The 19,381-nt window shown below is 42.0% G+C and overlaps 1 protein-coding gene across 1 annotated transcript in view; it reads left to right on the top strand.

Moving 5' to 3' along the window:
* The window catches only part of COL9A1 (collagen type IX alpha 1 chain), a 196,829-nt gene that overhangs the window by 96,707 nt on the left and 80,741 nt on the right, over positions 1 to 19,381 (top strand). Inside the window, exons 11-12 of the mRNA XM_073675505.1 lie at positions 17,789 to 17,842; positions 19,059 to 19,094. Of these exons, the coding sequence (XP_073531606.1) occupies positions 17,789 to 17,842; positions 19,059 to 19,094 (90 nt within the window). The remainder of the gene's footprint in view (positions 1 to 17,788; positions 17,843 to 19,058; positions 19,095 to 19,381) is intronic.

Raw genomic sequence — 19,381 nt, 5'->3', positions numbered from 1 at the left:
TGAAATGAGTTTGTCATATGCTGCTGCCCTCTGGAAAGCCAGTGACTGATATTAGAAAGGTCACTTCATTGTACTGAAAGCTTTGATGGGCAGCATTTTGGTTCAGTGGTTAGCACTGTTACCTTGCAGCACTGGGGTGCTGGGTTCAAATCCTACCAAGAATATCTGCAAGGAGTTTGTATTTTTGTGTGGATTTCCTCTGAGTAAAATAAATAATAAATGCAAAATAAATAAATATCTTGGTCACTGCCTATGATAAACTCATCTCCACTACTAAGCTCTGCATAGGGAGCACCAGTCAGAAAAAGTGGTGTATGCTGTTGAAGCTCCTAAACAGATGGGATGGAGTAAAATTTTGCTTCTCCCCCATGACTTTGGAGCCCATCATGCTACGCCACTGCATAATTTTGACATCTGTGAAAGTTAAAGAAGTTGTGATATAAAGTGAGAGAAGCAGCATACTACTAAGCATAATACACCTCTTTGCTCTACAATGTGGAGTTAGAAGACTGAAGCACAGATTGTTTTGCAGAAATTTGAAGCACAAATTGCTGGTGAAATAATAAATATGATTTAAGATGCAGAAGATGTCGTTTATGCATTTATTGCTTAGTTGTGTACTTTAAGGTGTATGTCATCTTTTCATTCTTCTATGCATATTCTGCTACTAGGTTGTTGAGACCAGCATAATATAGGGGCAGAGTCTCTGATTCCTGTGATGTGTAACTTATTGAGCTGCAAGCAGTTATTTTGATAAAATCACAGTTTTCTCTGCTGCAGATCTATCAGTTCTCTGATCGCTGAGCTCTGTATAACCCCGCCCACACCACTGATTGGCAGCTTTCTACCTGTGCACAGTATACTCAAAAATATGCCAATCAATGGTGGGGGCAGGGTTATACAGAGCTCATGAATATGCTTGACTACCTGGCAGCAAATGTACTAGTCCTCCAATGATAATCTCCTGATGATGAAACAGTGATTTTATCAAAACTACTCTAAGTAGCAAAGGAAGTGACACATTGCTGGTATCAGGGTCTCTGTCTCTACATTATGCTGCTCTCAGATTAGGTTGCAAAAACCTAGTGACAGATTCCATTTAACACAACAAATGCCTTTGGATGTGTATAATTTGGTGTGAGTTACCCTTTTCTGTATTGTGATATCTTCTTTATTTTAAGAAAGGCTAGATGTGTATGTAATGTCTGAATGGTCCATTAGATGGCACTCAGGTAGTGCGCTAGTCTGCTTCCTCCTGTTTGGTTTGTTGTAGTTTTCTGCGTGGTAACTGGTCTTTTGAGACTCTTCCCGTTACTCATCTCGATTATATATATTTCAGTTTTTTAGACAACAGTGATATTTGTTATTTTTTTTTTACCCGAGTTCTCTCACTCGTGAGTTATTTTTAAAGTGAATCTGATGACCTTGGGTTAGTGTAGAAGACCCACACAAACAGTTATATAAGTGGCTGACATTTGAGCAAAGTTTGGTCTTGTTTTTATGGACATGTTGTTTGCTGCTTTCTTGCTGTAAACTTTTTGAATTTATTTAAGCATTTTTCAATTTCTTTGACATAATTGGCCAATGTTAACGTTTTCCGGCATTGATGCCCAGTTGGCATGAGGCACTCCAGTATTTTTCTTGCAGTCCTAGAATTCAGACAGTAAATGTAGTTGAGTCTATACAAAGGCAGCGTATTTCACCGAATGGAAAGGTATTCAGTTTTCATTCTGTAGTAAACATTTCTACTCTTAATAAACCTTGTATATCAGTATATTGGGTGGTCTAGCGGAGAAGTGTATTTCTTAGGCTAAGTTCACATTCATGCAATGCTCTCCGCCGAGTGCTATATTGAAGTTTCTGTCAGAATCTTCGGAAAACTGTACCCTGACAGAGCACACACTTATCCATAAATCACTGTAGACACTACCTGGCGTCCGTCCTGGCAGAACTCGTCCTCTTCAGACATTCACAAAAATGTGCTTTGCCATGTTTTTGTGCATGTCTGAAAAAGACAAATCCTGCCAGGATGGAGCTCACTGAGCGTCCACAGTAACTTCGGTGACTTTATTCGATTAATGGCTGTCTGGGTTCCTGTCAGAATACAGTTTTTCAGGGATTCTTGGCAGAGGGCACTGCATGAAGGTGAACCTAGTCTTACATATACACGACGCGGGATGTATCTATGGCAACCACAATGAAAACATCCATTCTTCACAATGCGGGCTAAATTCAGAGAAAAGCTGACTTCTTTTCTCATTAGATATAGACCCCTTTAATTGTTCAATAGTGCCATGAGGCAGTGTTTTATCTGCTTCCCTTGCTGTTTTCCAGCCGCACTGACATGTAATGGCTAGTACAACTTCCACAAGTGCTGTCATTCAGTATAACAAACTACTAAATTAAGGCTTCCTAGTCGCGGGGAAATAAAGAACTTGCTGTTCCGTTTTAGCAAAATAAAGCCAGGTGATAATAACCTCTGTGGTTGCTGAAATTGCAGCCATATATACTTTCAGAGATGTAGCTAGGCTTTGTCTCACCTGGGGCGAAGATTGAGTTTTAAGAAGTCTGCAGAAATTTTGTGGCAAATCAACATCTAAAGATTTCTAAGAATACGCCACATATAAATTCATCCTAAAAAAAGAAGCTTATAAGGGGGCTGTAATGCCTCTTTAACTATCACAGTGCCCCTATTCTTTAACCATGTGTGTGGCCCACCTCTCTTTTGTGTGTCTGTGTGATTAGTGAGTGGGATCTGTCCTATCCTTCTCCGCCACATGGTGCATCAGGTGGTCCAGAGTCGGAAAATGGCCGGGCACAGGCAAAGGAGCAACAGCTCCAGGGTCATCTGTGTTTTAAGTCGTTATGGTAACAATCTTGAGAAAAGATGCTTGTCATGACAAGGGTACGCAGCACAGAGGATGAAAATAGCTTTCCATGATGTGAAATGGTAATGGGAGATATACTGTGTGATGGGGTTTTGCATTGCAGCATTTTGCATGCGAGTAGGCAAGTAGATAAGTGCAAATGGGAGGGAAGCTGAGAAGTGGCGGAGTGTTTCACATAGAGGTGTCTGGTGCCACTGGCGGACACAGACGGAAAAGGGCCCTTCTGCAAGAACTGTATATAGGCCCTTTACAGTCCAATAGCTTATCATAAGGCAACATTTCACCTGCTGTGAAGGTGGAAATGGGCCCCCTTACCTCTTAGGCCATTCAGTGGCCTCATAGGCAGTGTCAGACTGGGGTGCCAAGGGCCCACCAGTAACCAACTCCAGGGCCCCACCGTTCAGCTTCATGCAAATGTGACATTATCCTCAATCACAAATTTATATACCAATGAACTAGGTAGATTGTTAGATGAATAAGATGCTGCCTTTGTCTGTAGATAATGATTCAAGTATATTGTGCCAAGTACTTGTCATATAAGAGGGTAGTGGCCCACTCCTGCAGAGGGGTCCACTGGAGGATTCTCCTGTTCTCCTGTGGGCCAGTCCAAGCCTTTGCATAGGTTGCAGCAATGATATGTCTGCCCATGTTTTCTTCAAGCCTAGCTTTGCCCGAACTATTTGTCCCAGCTACCCCTCCTGTATCCCTGTGTGTTGTACATTGTAACTGTCACCCATATTTTACGATACAAAACATTAAATAGAAGAACAAATAAATATAATTATCACTTGCAGATTAATGTGGATTCAGCTTCTGAGATCTCCAAAATCATGAGGATAAAGAGGCTTTTATTTGCACTTGACTAAAGATGAATGTACCCGAACTTAAAAGTTTGGGGTTTGTGCGGGACAGTTAGTGTCCGGTGCTAAACTCCGAACTAGGACTTCTCTAAGAAGTCAGATGCAATGTTTGGAATTCCGGGGGAAGATGGAGACGGAGAGAGAAAGAGGGAGGCGGAGAAAGAGGGAGACGGAGAGAGAAAGAGGGAGAGAAAGAGAAAGCGGGAGAGTGAGAGAAAGAGGGAGGGAGAGAGAAAGAGGGAGGGAAAGGAGGAGAGGTAGGGAGAGGGAGAGCTTGGGAGAGAGGGAGAGAGAAAGCGGGAGAGAGTGAGAGAGGGAGGGAGAGAGAAAGAGGGAGGGAGAGAGAAAGCGGGGGAGAGAGAGAAAGCGGGGGAGAGAGAGAAAGAGGGAGGGAGAGAGAAAGAGGGAGGGAGAGAGAAAGTGGGGGAGAGAGAGAAAAAGGGAGGGAGAGAGAAAGCGGGGGAGAGAGAGAAAGAGGGAGGGAGAGAGAAAGAGGGAGGGAGAGAGAAAGAGGGAGGGAGAGAGAAAGCGGGGGAGAGAGAGAAAGAGGGAGGAAGAGAGAAAGAGGGGGAGAGAGGGGGAGAGGGAGAGAGAGGGGGAGGGTGAGAGAGATTTTTTTTTTCGAGCTCCAAAGTTCGGGTTCTGGTTCAAGATCGGGTAAAGTTCTGGTATACGAATCGAACTTTGAACTAAACTTGAGATCGGGTACCAGAACCCGAACTTCCACCGGTACACTCATCCCTACACTTAACCACTCACGTACAGTACAGGTAGGAATAACACATCCATTTTTTTTTTGCATAAATGAAAAACTGACCGATTTTCATTAACGTTTGGATCAGATTTTCATCATTGTTTGGTCAATGTGTCAATTTTTACCATCAATTTTGGAAGCAAAACGTAAACTGATAAGGTTTTCTCAAGATTTTATCAGTCAGTGAAAAGCAGACAGCTCTAGGATACAACTAGGATGCCATCAGAGTGCAGCCCGAGTTTTTCACGGAACCATAGACTTGCATGCGTGATTTTCATCCATGATGAAGTCCAAAAACAGTAACACGAAAAAGAATATACGCTACTCCTTGAAAGTGCCTAATGGATGCAAAATCAATATCCTAGTAAGATTAACATCCCGTTTCTGTACAAAGTCCATAATCAATAATTCATTGGAATTTTCCAAAAATTTATTGCCAACATGGTCAGTCAGACTTCAAATCGACATTTCGGCTCTCAAGGTTATCAAGGTTTATCTGTCCACTTGTGTTGGAAAGGGTAGATTCTCTGGTAAATCCTGCGTGACACGTGTGGAAGGATGGCCTGGGCTGGGCGGTGTGTCAGGTGGCTAGTAAAAATAGTGATTCATTTAAATAGATCAATACATGGATGTAACATATAAAAGTGCAGACATATAAATAAATAAATAACAAGGTGATCAAAAAAGATGTAAAAATAGACACAGAGAAATTTCTGTAAAAGTGCACAGACATGGTATCCAAAGAGTTAAATATAGGTAACAAATGAATGGTTATTGGTAATTCACCAATAAATAAGTATATATAGTATATATAAAGACTCCAGATAAAGTGCTGCAGTGCAAAAAAGTGTGCTCTGTGCAGAAATGATGACCAGATGTATCAGAATGCATGTTTGAGTGCCTGCTTAAATCAGCACATGTATAGTGCCGTGATATCACACAGAACCTAGTCGCTTATCATGCTGTTCGTATAGGTATGTTAAACTGATAAATGCCTAGGATTTACCTGTTTGAGAGCCAGCCAGCTATGCCACCAGAATGCACCCACCCGACGCGCGTTTCGGCGCACAGTGCCTGGATGGCTATGGTGCTGTCCATCGTAGAATTTAGCAGGAGCAGCTGTGCCCTAACGAATGCCACATTGTCCTTTCCTTCTAATAATCTGTGGGAGTCATTATTATATTCCAGTGTTTTTTTTATAATGAATTATAAAATGTAAATGAACAGAATTAATAATAATAATAATAATAATAATAATAATAATTAATGTATTAGTGGTTCTTAATCATTGTCACTACATTCAGGTGACATCTGCCAATTTAACATAGTGAGTATATTCAGATGTTTTATGTTAATAGCTTCCTATCTCACACATAAACTACACCCACTGGACAGAGAACCAGGGAGATATTACAGGCATACTCTGTTAGGACTACTACAGGATTACTACAGTTTCTGCATAGAGTGTAGCAAAACCCACAAATGGTCAGCAACAGCTATAAGATGCCTATAAAGAATGAAGCGTGTGCATGTATGTATATCACTATTGGTAATTTTACATTATATCCTGAGAAAGGCCTTGTTAGAAGCATTCTGTCACTATGTTTTTGCTACCCCATCTGACTGCAGGGTAATATAGGGGTAGAGACCCTGATTAAAGTGATGTATGAGTTACTGGGCTTCTTGATGCAGTTTTGATGGAATCACTGTTTTATCTGCTGCAGATCTATCAGTTCTCTGAATGTTAAGCTGGGTATGGCTCTCTTCCACCAGTGATTGACAATTTATTATGTACACTATGCATAGGCAGAAAGCTGCCAATCAGTGGAGGCAGGGTTATACAGAGCTCATGAATATGGAGGACTACATGGCAGCAGGTTTACTTTCCCCTAGTGATAATCTCCTCCTGATAAAACAATGACAATGACATTTTGCTGAAATCAGGGTCTCTGCTCCTACATCATGTTGCTCTCAGATTTCATAGCAAAATCATGCTGATGGATTCTTTTTAATCAGTCGTTATCCTCTAATCTTTATAACCACCATTTCTTGCTGTTAGCTAAAGAGATTCTGAAATTGAAATCTTTCAATCAAGGCAAAGCTCAGATGACTATGTGACAAATGTTTAAATGCAAAATAATTATTGACACATTAATGCAAATATCTTAAAGGGGTTTTCCCATAAACAAAAGATCATTTTAATCAATAGATATTGGGCTAAAGGAGATTGCCCAGGAGATGTGGTATGATCAGACCATGTTCCTGCACGGTCAGACACAGCCATTACACAGTACACAGCAGGGGCACATTTATAAGATTATCTCAGCACAGGAACATTTTATCTAAACACATCCAATTGTGGAAATTATTATTATTCCAAGATCTAATGATTAAAATTAACTTTTGTTTGTGGGAAAACCCCTTTAAGTATTAATCATTTATTAGAAATTCAGAAACACTTGTCCTCATATCCTGCTCATACTTTAGTATTATTTTCTTGTTGAAATAAACCAACTTGATTTTATTGACAGAAGTCAAAGGGTAATGATTAAGGTGAGCAACGCTAGAAAATATGTTTTCTTTCCCGTTGTCAATATATAATTGGCATTTCCAGGAATCCTTTCACTCATATTTACTGGTTATTCTTCTCTTGTTCTCTGGTTTTATTGTGACTGTATTGCATTAAAGTATTAATGTCAGGGAAGAATATTCCTGTTTAATTTTCTTTTTCCAAATGATTTCCTCACTGGGTTTGTTACCACTTTGTTTACAGGGCTTATCATTTAAAGCTGTATTCCCATGTTATATAGTGATGGCACATTGCTAGGATATGACATCATTTTCAGATCAATGGAAGCCCTTTGGAACCCCCACAGATCTTGAGGATAGAGAAGCTGCTATGTTAATGCAGAAAACAAAACTCACTTTTTTGTCGCTGCTTGATTTGGATTCCATGATGAATCCACTTTGGGTAGCCACACGAATATTAGCCCAATTATTAAGTGGGTTTGCGGCATGTCAACTTTTCTTCTGTTAAAATACTGTGATTTTTTTACCTTTTTTTATTTTTCAAAAAGGAATGAGGAATTTGGGAAAAGCAAGGTGATAACTTCATAAGGGATGGGCACAGGTGGTATGGTGTGCCCCTTTGAAACAATGAGGATGTGCTACCCAACAGTAAGATGGCTCCCCACCCAGAGATAGTGTGGAAGAACCACCACACAAAGTCAATGCAACAGGTGTTTTTTTATTCACAGAAAGGTAGAAATCTTCATACATTGTTTTAATTTTAGGGTACGGGTAACACAAACAGTCTTTATAATTAAAGTTAGTTACATAGGCACCCTTGTCCTTTCCTTTGCATTGCTCTTTCTCACTGCCTTTTTGACGTCCCTGACTTTCTCCACAGCTAGCGCTTCTGTTGTATACTCCATAGCAGGTCACTCTCGCTGTGAATACGGTCTCTTTCTCAGCACAACTTCTAACAGGGCATGTAGGCTGTGACATTTGTTTGGCTCAGCATTCTTCAATGGCTGTGTCTCCTGCATGGGTGCCATCACTGCTAAAACTTTCTCCAATAGTACTTGGCATCTTTTCAGTAGTTTATCACTTTAATCACAGCTTTACCTATGCTGGACATTTCTTGGTGGGGCTCCTCCTCGCTCATTCATCAAGGCAGTGACAATTCTCTCTAGCGGATATGTTCCTTACTCACAGGCTGCCGCAACCATGCTCAGCCACAGCGCTCAATCTTATACACAGGGCTGCCACTAGGAATTTCAGGGCCCCATACTGTCAAAATTTTCAGGCCCCCTTGAGACTCCGCCCAGGCTCCACCCCAGCTCCGCCTCCACTCCTCGAACCTTCCACAGTCCCACCACCCACTCTTGGAATAACTGCTCTTCTGCACCATGTCCTCACCAATCACACATTAACAGATCCCATCGAACACCATATCACATACATAGCCAGCAGCTTTTGTTTTGACCAAAAGATTTTTTAAGCCTGCCACCACGACAAGGTAGACTCTTTTGGCAGGGCCCTACTCTACTCTATCCTATTTAACATATCTCTTTTTAGCTATATTTTAATTTATTTTTCTTTATGGGAATGTGTCGCATACATTTTTTAAACTAATTGAAACCAGATTATGATAATTTTTTTATAATCTGTATTTCTGATTGCAGATTATTGTGTTCTGTTTCCTGTACATTTATGGAAGCTGCTCTTTTCCTGTTTTGAGATATGGACATTGGACATATGCATGTATATATATCACAAGACATTAAGTGCCTTTTAATCATCTCACAAACTCATTGGTTAGCAATAACCAGAGAGTGGTCAATGCCCTTAATATAACAGCTTCGTAACACATTCCCACTATATATTTGGTAGCTAAATCTATTTTTCATAAGAGTCATTTAGTTAAATCCTTTGGTCAATTACGTAAAGTGCAAAATTATCATCTAACTACAGTGTTTTTATGCACCTGGCGTGCAGCGGCCCTAAACTGTTGCCCCTGGGGCCCGGTGAGCAGAAGCAGAAAGGTGATGGGCCCGAGCTGCCAGCCTGTCTGGACCCCGCCTCTTTCCTTCTGCTCATCGGACCCCATACACTAGTAAGGGCAGTAATACCTTGATGGTGGCCCTGGTCATGCCTATCGTGAAATGACACTTGTTGACAGCCCATACTACATGAAGTATGCAGCTAGTATGCATAGATCATGGGATGTCAGACATCCATTGCTGGCTACCTTATAGTTGCCATTTCATCTAAGCATTCACTCAATCTTTATTAAAGCATATACACAGATACCGTATTTTTTGGACTATAAGACACACTCCCCCCCAAATTTTGGGAGAAAATTGGGGTGCGTCTTATAGACCGAATGTAGCTTACCAGGGGGCAGCGGCAGGAGTCGGGCGATACTGCGGGCGATGCTGCGGGTCCTGCGCTTGGAGGAGGGGATGTCTGGAGGTGCGATGCTGCATGTCCCAGGGTGGTAAGAGGGGGTGTTTGACGGTCCTCGGCGGTGCGGGGGCTCCACTGATATTTTGTGAAAGTCCGGAACCCCCACACTTCCATGTTCTCTATGCGATGGACTCCGGGAAAATGGCACTGAGATTTCCGGTGGCCATTTTCCCGAAATCCACCGCATAGAGAACGTGGAAGTGTGGGGCTCCGGACTTTCACAAAATGTTGGCGGAGCCCCCGCACCGCCGAGGACCGTCAAACACCCCCTCTTACCACCCTCGGACACACAGAGTCGCACCTCCAGACATCCCATCCTCCAAGCACAGGACTAGCAGCATTGCCCGCAGTATCGCCTGACTCCTGCCGCCAAGCACCGCTGAGCAGCCCCTTCTTCCAGACTGGGATGGGACTCCCAGCATCACCCCTCAGCATCATACCTCCGAACACCTCCTGTGTCCCCGCTCCAGCAACGCCACCGCCCCTCGCGGGTAAGCTGAATTCGGACTGTAAGACTTACCCCCATTTGACGCATTACATTTTTTTCCCTATTTTCCTCCTGAAAATTTGGGTTGCTTTTTATGGTCTGGTGCGTCATATAGTCCAAAAAATACGGTATATTTATGCTTATCTATCTAATTGGATGATGATGACAGCTGTCCAGATGTGCGCTAACTATGTTTCTGCCTATCGTGAAATGACCCCTGTTAACAGCCCATAGTTCATGAAGTATGCAGCTAGTCTTCATAGATCATGGGATGACGACAACTGTCCAGACCTGAATCCCACCACAAGAACCACTCTGGAGAATGAAATCATCCCCAGTTCTCAAACTGTTGGGGTGCAGCTGTGGGACCCTATGTTCAGAAATGATGTCCTCCACCCAAGTCTCAAAAGGCTGAAAGGGTCTTCAGGAAAAGTAGGTAGTCGAGCTAGTCTAGTCCATCAGACGGTCACCTCTGTAGCTGTACTGTCATCCTTCCTATGGTTCCAATCAGGGGCGAACAGGTGTGGACGTGTTATTGGTGCAACATGTGCGACTGCACATGGGCCAAGAGGTAAGGGGGCCCATTCCACCTCCAAAGCAGATGGAATTGTGCATTATGATAAGCTTTTGGGCTGCAAAGGCTCATATATTATTTTTGCACAGGGGCCCTCTTCTGTCTGTGTCCGCCAGTGGCTCCAATGTAAAATTAATTTCCTGCAATGAGAAACGCATCACATTAATAATTTCCAGGCAATCACGATCAATACAATCAATCCTATCACTATCACTATGGGCTTTAGCGAAGTTGAGAGTATATTGTTTAACTAAACTCTGATAGACCCCATCCAGCAAAAGGGATTCCCTCCCTCCTTGCATGTATCTCTAGCTTTTTGTTGCAGCTCCTTTATCTTATCCATGTTTCTCTCAATTGAATCATGTGCATCTTCAATCTAGGAGCAGCATTCCTCGCCAATAACAGCACAAGTTCCACCTTCACTTGCTAACAGGTAGTCAAGAGTCATTCTGTTCTGAAGGGCTACCTTCCACATTTGGTGACATCACAAGTAGAAGCTCATGGGGGTGAAACCAAGAACCAAAACTTTCGGTGACATCACAAGTAGAAGCTAAAAGGTGGTGAAACCAAGAACCAAAACATTCGGTGACATCACAAGTAGCTGCTTATTGGGACGAAACCAACAACCAAAACATTCTGTGAAATGACAAATAAGAGTTAATGTGGGTGGAGCCAACAACCATAACATTCCGTGACATCATATGAAGCATGAAAACCAGAGCAAATAGGTATAGGAGGTCCTAAACAAGTAAGCAAAAGCAAGAAAAAAAACCCTTAAAAATATTCTTTATTATAATACTCTTAAAATTTGGAAAATTTAGCAACATATATAAACATACAAAAACCTGAAGAGATATCGAGCAGGGTGATGGAGTGTTAAATTCTAAAGTCCCTAACAGGACCATGTGTTCACCCCTACATATCGTGGAGATTGGCACCCTAAACTATAAGCAATATGGCTCTCCCACTCACCGTAGACTGACCCTATTGGTCCCTATATGACCCTATTCTTCAATTGAGCACCAACCAAATATCAAAAGATGCCTTAAACACTAAAATATCCCAATAGTGCTACTACACCAGATATACACATATATGTATAGGCTAATGCAGTAAAAGATGCCCAACAAAGATATCAAACAGGGTGAGGGAGTATTAAATATATTTTCTCTCTAAAGTCCCTAATAGGACCCTGTTTTCACCTCTAGCTATCGCGGAGGTTGGCACCCTAAATTATAAATGATATGGCACACCCGCTCTATGTAGACTGACCCTATTGGTCCCTATTAAACCCTATTCTTAAATTGAGCACCAACCAAATATCAAAAACAGCTTAAACATTGAAATACCCCAGTAATGCTATAATACCAGCTATACACATATGTATGTTCAGACTAAAAAACCAACATCCAAACAACAACACAAACAACATCCAAAGATACTGCAGATAAAATAATCCTAATGCATATCCAATTATTGAGTAAAAAGCCTAGAGATTAGTCTCAATCCCTCTAATAAACAATGGTCATAACAGCTCTTCAAAGGATACAATATCCTCAAAATATCACTTGATGTGCAATGACATTCATAGAAAATATCCACTTATCTGAATACTGCATAAGAACCAAGTCCTGACGCGTTTCCCCCCTTCCCCATTTTAGGGGCTCATTAGGGGATAGCGTTAAGATGCAATGGTGCCTGCGGTGTGCACCATGACCTGCAGTAAAGGACAAAATAGAACGGTGGGGATACTGTATCCTATGAAGAGCTGTTATGACCATTGTATATTAGAGGGATTGAGTCATTCCGGGACCTTACAAATGTTGGCTGTTACTGCCGGCTTCCATTGAAGTGCATTGCCCAATATACTAGAGATTAAACAATATGAATCCTACCAATGTGGGGAAATATTAGAATAGTTTCACTATATATGGAGCTAATATGGATATAATATATGGAGATAATATGTATACAATAATATGTACAGTACAGACCAAAAGTTTGGACACACCTTCTCATTTAAAGATTTTTCTGTATTTTCATGACTATGAAAATTGTACATTCACACTGAAGGCATCAAAACTATGAATTAACACATGTGGAATTATATACTTAACAAAAAAGTGTGAAACAACTGAAAATATGTCTTATATTCTAGGTTCTTCAAAGTAGCCACCTTTTGGTTTGATGACTGCTTTGCACACTCTTGGCATTCTCTTGATGAGCTTCAAGACGTAGTCACCGGAAATGTTTTTCACTTCACAGATGTGCCCTGTCAGGTTTAATAAGTGGGATTTCTTGCCTTATAAATGGGGTTGGGACCATCAGTTGTGTTGTGCAGAAGTCAGATGGATACACAGCTGATAGTCCTACTGAATAGACTGTTAGAATTTGTATTATGGCAAGAAAAAAGCAGCTAAGTAAAGAAAAACGAGTGGCCATCATTACTTTAAGAAATGAAGGTCAGTCAGTCAGAAAAATTGGGCAAACTTTGAAAGTGTCCCCAAGTGCAGTTGCAAAAACAATCAAGCGCTACAAAGAAACTGGTTCACTTGAGGACCACCCCAGGAAAGGAAGTCCAAGAGTCACCTCTGCTTCTGAGGATAAGTTTATCCGAGTCACCAGCCTCAAAAATCGCAGGTTAACAGCAACTCAGATTAGAGCCAAGGTCAATGCCACACAGAGTTCTAGCAGCAGACACATCTCTACAACAACTGTTAAGAGAAGACTTTGTGCAGCAGGCCTTCATGGTAAAATAGCTGCTAGGAAACCGCTGCTAAGGACAGGCAACAAGCAGAAGAGACTTGTTTGGGCTAAAGAACACAAGGAATGGACATTAGACCAGTGGAAATCTGTGCTTTGGTCTGATGAGTCCAAATTTGAGATCTTTGGTTCCAACCACCGTGTCTTTGTGCGATGCAGAAAAGGTGAACGGATGGACTTTACATGCCTGGTTCCCACCGTGAAGCATGGAGGAGGAGGTGTGATGGTGTGGGGGTGCTTTGCTGGTGACACTGTTGGGGATTTATTCAAAATTGAAGGCATACTGAACCAGCATGGCTACCACAGCATCTTGCAGCGGCATACTATTCCATCCAGCTTGCATTTAGTTGGACCATCATTTATTTTTCACCAGGACAATGACCCCAAACACACCTCCAGGCTGTGTAAGGGCTATTTGACCAAGAAGGAGAGTGATGGGGTGCTACGCCAGATGACCTGGCCTCCACAGTCACCAGACTTGAACCCAATCGAGATGGTTTGGGGTGAGCTGGACCGCAGAGTGAAGGCAAAAGGGCCAACAAGTGCTAAGCATCTCTGGGAACGCCTTCAAGATTGTTGGAAGACCATTTCCGGTGTCTACCTCTTGAAGCTCATCAAGAGAATGCCAAGAGTGTGCAAAGCAGTCATCAAAGCAAAAGGTGGCTACTTTGAAGAACCTAGAATATAAGACATATTTTCAGTTGTTTCACACTTTTTTGTTAAGTATATAATTCCACATGTGTTAATTCATAGTTTTGATGCCTACAGTGTGAATGTACAATTTTCAAAGTCATGAAAATACAGAAAAATCTTTAAATCAGAAGGTGTGTCCAAACTTTTGGTCTGTACTGTATATACATTGGTGTTGCGCAAGGATTTCCCAATATTGGTTGGATTTATACTTTTGATCTGGACTGTATATTAATTACTATATGTCTCAATAACACTCGACAATTACATAATTATCTTCAGGTCACATGTGTTCCCTTGACAGGATATAACTTTAATCTCCCAGATTTGGATGATTCTAAAGCAATACATGGCCCAAAAATCGAGAAGTCGTCATGTTCCAGTTATGGCTGAGGGGATTGTCTCAATTATAACTATTTTATGGATCTGATGAGCAAGAAAGTCAGGAACCAATTAAATGTGATGGATAATCGGTAAATCATTGTCATTTCTATACTTGGAGATAAATCCTGTCACATCCTATATATCTCTTTACTATTGGAACAAATGCTGTAAAACTTGTACATCACCTAATCTGAGGGGTTCACTATTTGTTTTGGATCTGCTTGTATTATATAGAATAAAGACTCCTTAATGAATAAAAAATAAATGAGAAATAGTTGATAGAAGAGAATGGAGGACACAAGGGGTGACATAGAGCCGACTCACCTCTCTCCACGATCTGCAACCCTCAAATGGAATGTTGGCTCTGCAGTTCCTACTATAATGTGTGTGATGTCATAGTGATGTCATAATGATGTCATAATGCAAGGGGGCAGAGCCAGAAACCACAACATTCCGTGACATCATCAGCATGAGCTGCAGCTGTTATTTAAAGGGACCAGACCAGGCCATGAAACCAATTCATTACCATATAGATAAAATGGACTCTGATTATCCACCTTGGCCTCTGAAACCTGTTACAAAATGCCACAATATCATTATTACCATACAATGTAATTCTGGAGTAGTTTCTATTAACTTGAACAGTGATAAATCCACAATAATAACCCATATATCCCAGTAATACAGAAGAGTAGATTGTATGGATGGTTGGATGGGGAGGTGGATATACTACTGTAGGAAAAATGGCCAGTAAATAGGGGAGGACACTATAGGCAATGTTACTATATACCAGGGATGGGCAATTCATTTTCCCGAGGGGCTACATCGTTGTGGGGGGGCTGAACCAATAGGCTGAAACTAATTTTGCTTAATATTAATATATTAATTACAATTATTATTTTATGTTAATAATAATTGTATCACTTAATATTGAGCAGTATATTGTACTGTCATCTATTATATAGTTACTGTCTGAGCTGCCACCAGGAATTAGAGCTGTCCTGCACAGTAACAGGACTTCCCTCCCCTCACTGAAACCAGTATCCTCAAAAAATAAAATACATAACTGCAGTAATAATATCCCTTAATTAGTTCCTACAATAATAATGTCCCACATCCTGGCCCCATGTCTCCATCCTGCCCTCATTGTCTCCATCTCTCTCTATTCTGCCCCCAATGTCTCCATTATGCACCCAATGTCACCATTCTGCCCCATGTTTACATCCTGCCCCCATTGTCTTCATCCTGCCACTATTGTCTCCATCCTGCCCCCAATATCTCCTTTCTGCCCCATTCTCCATTCTGCCCCAATGTCTTCATCCTGCCCCCCATGTCTCCACCCTGCCCCATTTGTCTCCATCCTGCCCCATGTCTCCATTTGTCTCCATTCTGCCCCATGTCTCCTTTCTGCTCCATGTCTTCATCCTGCCCCCATGTCTCCATCCTGCCCCATTATCTCCATCCTGCCCCCATTTTCTCCATCGTGCCCCCATTGTCACTATTCTGACCCATGTCTTCATCCTGCCCCCATGTCTCCATCCTGCCCCCAATGTCTTCATCCTGCCCGCAATGTCTCCATCCTGCCCACATTGTCTCCATCCTGCCCCATGTCTCCATTTGTCTCCATCCTGCCCCAATGTCTCCATTTTTCCCCAATGTCTCCATCCTGCCTCTAATGTCTCCATCCTGCCCCCAATGTTTCCATCCTGCCCCCAATATCTCCATTCTGCCCCATGTCTTCATTCTGCCCCATGTCTCCATCCTATCCCCAATGTCTCTAACCTGCCCCATTGCCTCCATCCTGCCCCAATGTCTCCATTTGTCTCCATTCTACCCCCAATGTCTCCATTCTGCCCCCCATGTCTCCATCCTGCCCCCATGTCTCCATCCTGCCCCCGATGTCTCCATTTGTCTCCATTCTGCCCCCAATGTCTCCATCCTGCCCCCATGTCTCTCCATCCTGCCCCCATTGTCTTTCCATTCTGCCCCCCATGTCTCTCCATCCTGCCCCCATGTTTCCATCCTTCCCCAATGTGCGGTTTTACATAAAAAAAGTAAAAAAAAAAAAAAGTTTCTCCTTACATTGCCACGATCCAGCGGCACCTGGCTCTCCCATCATCTGAAGCACGATCTCCGGCACATGATAGTGACGTCATACGCCAGTGACATGCGCGCTGGGGTCAGCTGCTGGCCTGTGATGGGCTGGCAGCTGTTAACTATTGCGGTGCTGGAAGCTTCCCACATGGCAATCGATTTCAAGTGAACATGTGTCCGAGGATGCGCGGTCAGTAACTGAATAGGCAGAATCCTACTGCTGGGGCTAGTGAGCAGAAGATCGGGGGCCCGCTCCAGGCCCCTCTGCTCACCGGGCCCCATACGCCAGTAAGGGCAGTAATGCCCTGATGGCGGCCCTGGTTATACAGCCATAGACATAAGCATCCCTCTCCACCTTGCAGGCACCTTTCTCTATATAACTTTTTAGCACCCCTTTGCCCCTATCTGAATTTGGAGTGGAGCAACAATTGGTGAGTGCTACCTATTCTCCACATTATCAATTAAATAATTTACATACAGTATAGATGGTGCACATCTGAGTTTTATCCAAGGCCTTGGAGGTGAAATATTTTATAGCTACTTGTGCATAGTTGACAAGCTAAAATCCCCAAATTTCTGCTTTAATTTGCACAGAAAACTCTCCTTTATGACTGTCTCCATATTTATTCACAATCTGCCCCTTGTCTGTGAAGAGGTATGCCCTTGCAAAAAGTGGTATACATTGGCTGGAAAGAGGGAATGGTCTTTAATGGAACAAAGTGCTACTAAACATGTGCCAAAATTTCTGGGGCAAAATAAACCAACTATTTGAGAGTGGTGTAAACTTAGCCTATACAGTCTTAAATTATACCACATCGATCAGCATGACATGCTATGATAAATTTGGCATATTTTACGATTGCCTAGTCTAAGTCTAAACTTTCTAGGAGTTACAGTATTGCTAAGTCTTTTGAGCTAGATTTATTATCACTTTCCAATATTGTTCATGATTGACTTGAATTTGTCCCACTGTTGGCTTTGTCTGTTAGTGGACCTATATGATCCTTTTTTTTAGATATTTGACCACTACTAGAGCTGTTTTATGATACCTGTATCTTTTTTGAAACCTTTTGATGAACTCATTCACGTCATATAAGGACATTAGTTTATAAGTGTGTATGTTATATACTTAGAAATCAGGAATTTCTTTCTTTCCAGACTTCTGAGTGTTTTAGGTAATAAGTATTGCTAAGTATCATTCTCTTTACATCATATGTAAGCGTTAACAGATCTATACCGTCTACCACTGTAATATTTATTTCTGTCCAAACAATGGAGACCATACATGAATTATAAATTGTTACCTCTTGTTCATTATAACAGGGATTGACTGGACCTGATGGAACCCCTGGACCCTCTGGGCCAAGAGGACAAAAGGTAGATACTGAATATTGGAAATTTAGTCATATGGTATTTGAGAAATAAAAACCATCAGAAAATCATACATGACACAAGGCCAGTGGAAAAGGGGATGTGTTAATTAACCAATTAAATGGAAGAGAAAGTAGAATCGCCCAAAAGAGGATGATACTATGCTATTAGCGACTGCATTGTATTAATGTTGGCCCGTACACTGCCAACTGATTGTAAACTACAGACTCAGGCTGCGTTCACACATTGCGTATTTCCCTGCGTTTTTTTTACGCTGCGTATTTTCCTGCTTTTTTTACCTGCGTTTTTTTACGCAGGTAAAAAAAGCACCTCCATTCACACACTGCGTAAAAAAGCGCAGCAAAAAACGCAGTGTGAAATGAAGTGTGACATGTGTAATGTATGTGTCTATGTGTCCTGTGTGTACTGTCTGTGTCTATGTGTCGTGTGTGTGAGTGTCCCCCTAGCAGTGTATGTACAGACAGCTTCTGGCTGCTGTACATACACTGCTTTAAAAGAAATAAACTATGGATACTCACCTATCCGATGGATGGGAGAGGCGTCCGCTCCGGCCCCGCGGCTTCCAGGATCTGCCGTGAAGCGATCAGCTGACTGTCACGTGACCGGCTTGTAAATCAGCTGACCGGAAGCCGGTTACAAGCCGGTTAGCTTACAGCTGATCGCTTCACCGGCAGATGCTGGAAGCACAGGACCCGACCGGACGGCTCTCCCATCCATCGGATAGGTGAGTATCCATAGTTTCTCCTGCGCCTCCATAAAAAAGCGCTGGAATTACACAGTGTGTCAACACCGCTGCGTAATTCCATCGCTTATAATGGGCACAATAGGAGAAAGCGCGGGACACAGCTGCGTAAAAAATTGACATGTCAATTCTTTACGCAGCTGCGCTTTCGCGCTGCATAAAATCACACAGTGTCTGAACGGCAAAGTGAATTTCCCATTCACTTTGCTGGCAGACACAAGGCACATTGCGTATTTTGAAAAAGCGTGCGCAAAAAAGCGCGCGAAAATACGCAATGTGTGAACGCAGCCTAAAACAACCTGTCTACTGCTGGATTGTCTTCCTCTTCTTTGTCTCCTGATAATAAAGGGATGGTAACAGTATGAGGGATTTTCCATATTTGTCAAATGTCAGTTAGTTATCATACATTATTATACCTATTGTGAATATTTGGAAATGATGTTTTAATCATTCTTTCAGGGTGAGCCTGGATTGCCAGGTTCCCGCGGTTTGTCGGTAAGTGACAATAACAGATTAATGGATTTTCAGTGGAACATGTAAAAATGATTAACATGTGTTAAGAACTACGGGGAAACAAATAAAGGTCTAAAATTATTGTTAAACTATCTGCATTTACCGTAATATAATAATTTCTTGGTGTACATGTGCCAAACCAAACTGTGTAAATCAATACATATAGGTTATCATTGGAGAACACTTATTATCTGAAACATAGTCTAGAAATGCAGTCACCACTCTACAGGCTTCAGAATTCCAATCTACTGCATCTCTAGCTTCATCCA

Source organism: Phyllobates terribilis, unplaced genomic scaffold (genome assembly GCF_046119375.1).
Source record: "Phyllobates terribilis strain yellow unplaced genomic scaffold, ASM4611937v1 Scaffold_3__8_contigs__length_932513732, whole genome shotgun sequence".
NCBI classification, from domain to species: domain Eukaryota; kingdom Metazoa; phylum Chordata; class Amphibia; order Anura; family Dendrobatidae; genus Phyllobates; species Phyllobates terribilis.
The sequence above is the reverse complement of the archived record's forward strand: the minus strand, read 5'-3'. Positions and strand labels throughout refer to the sequence as shown.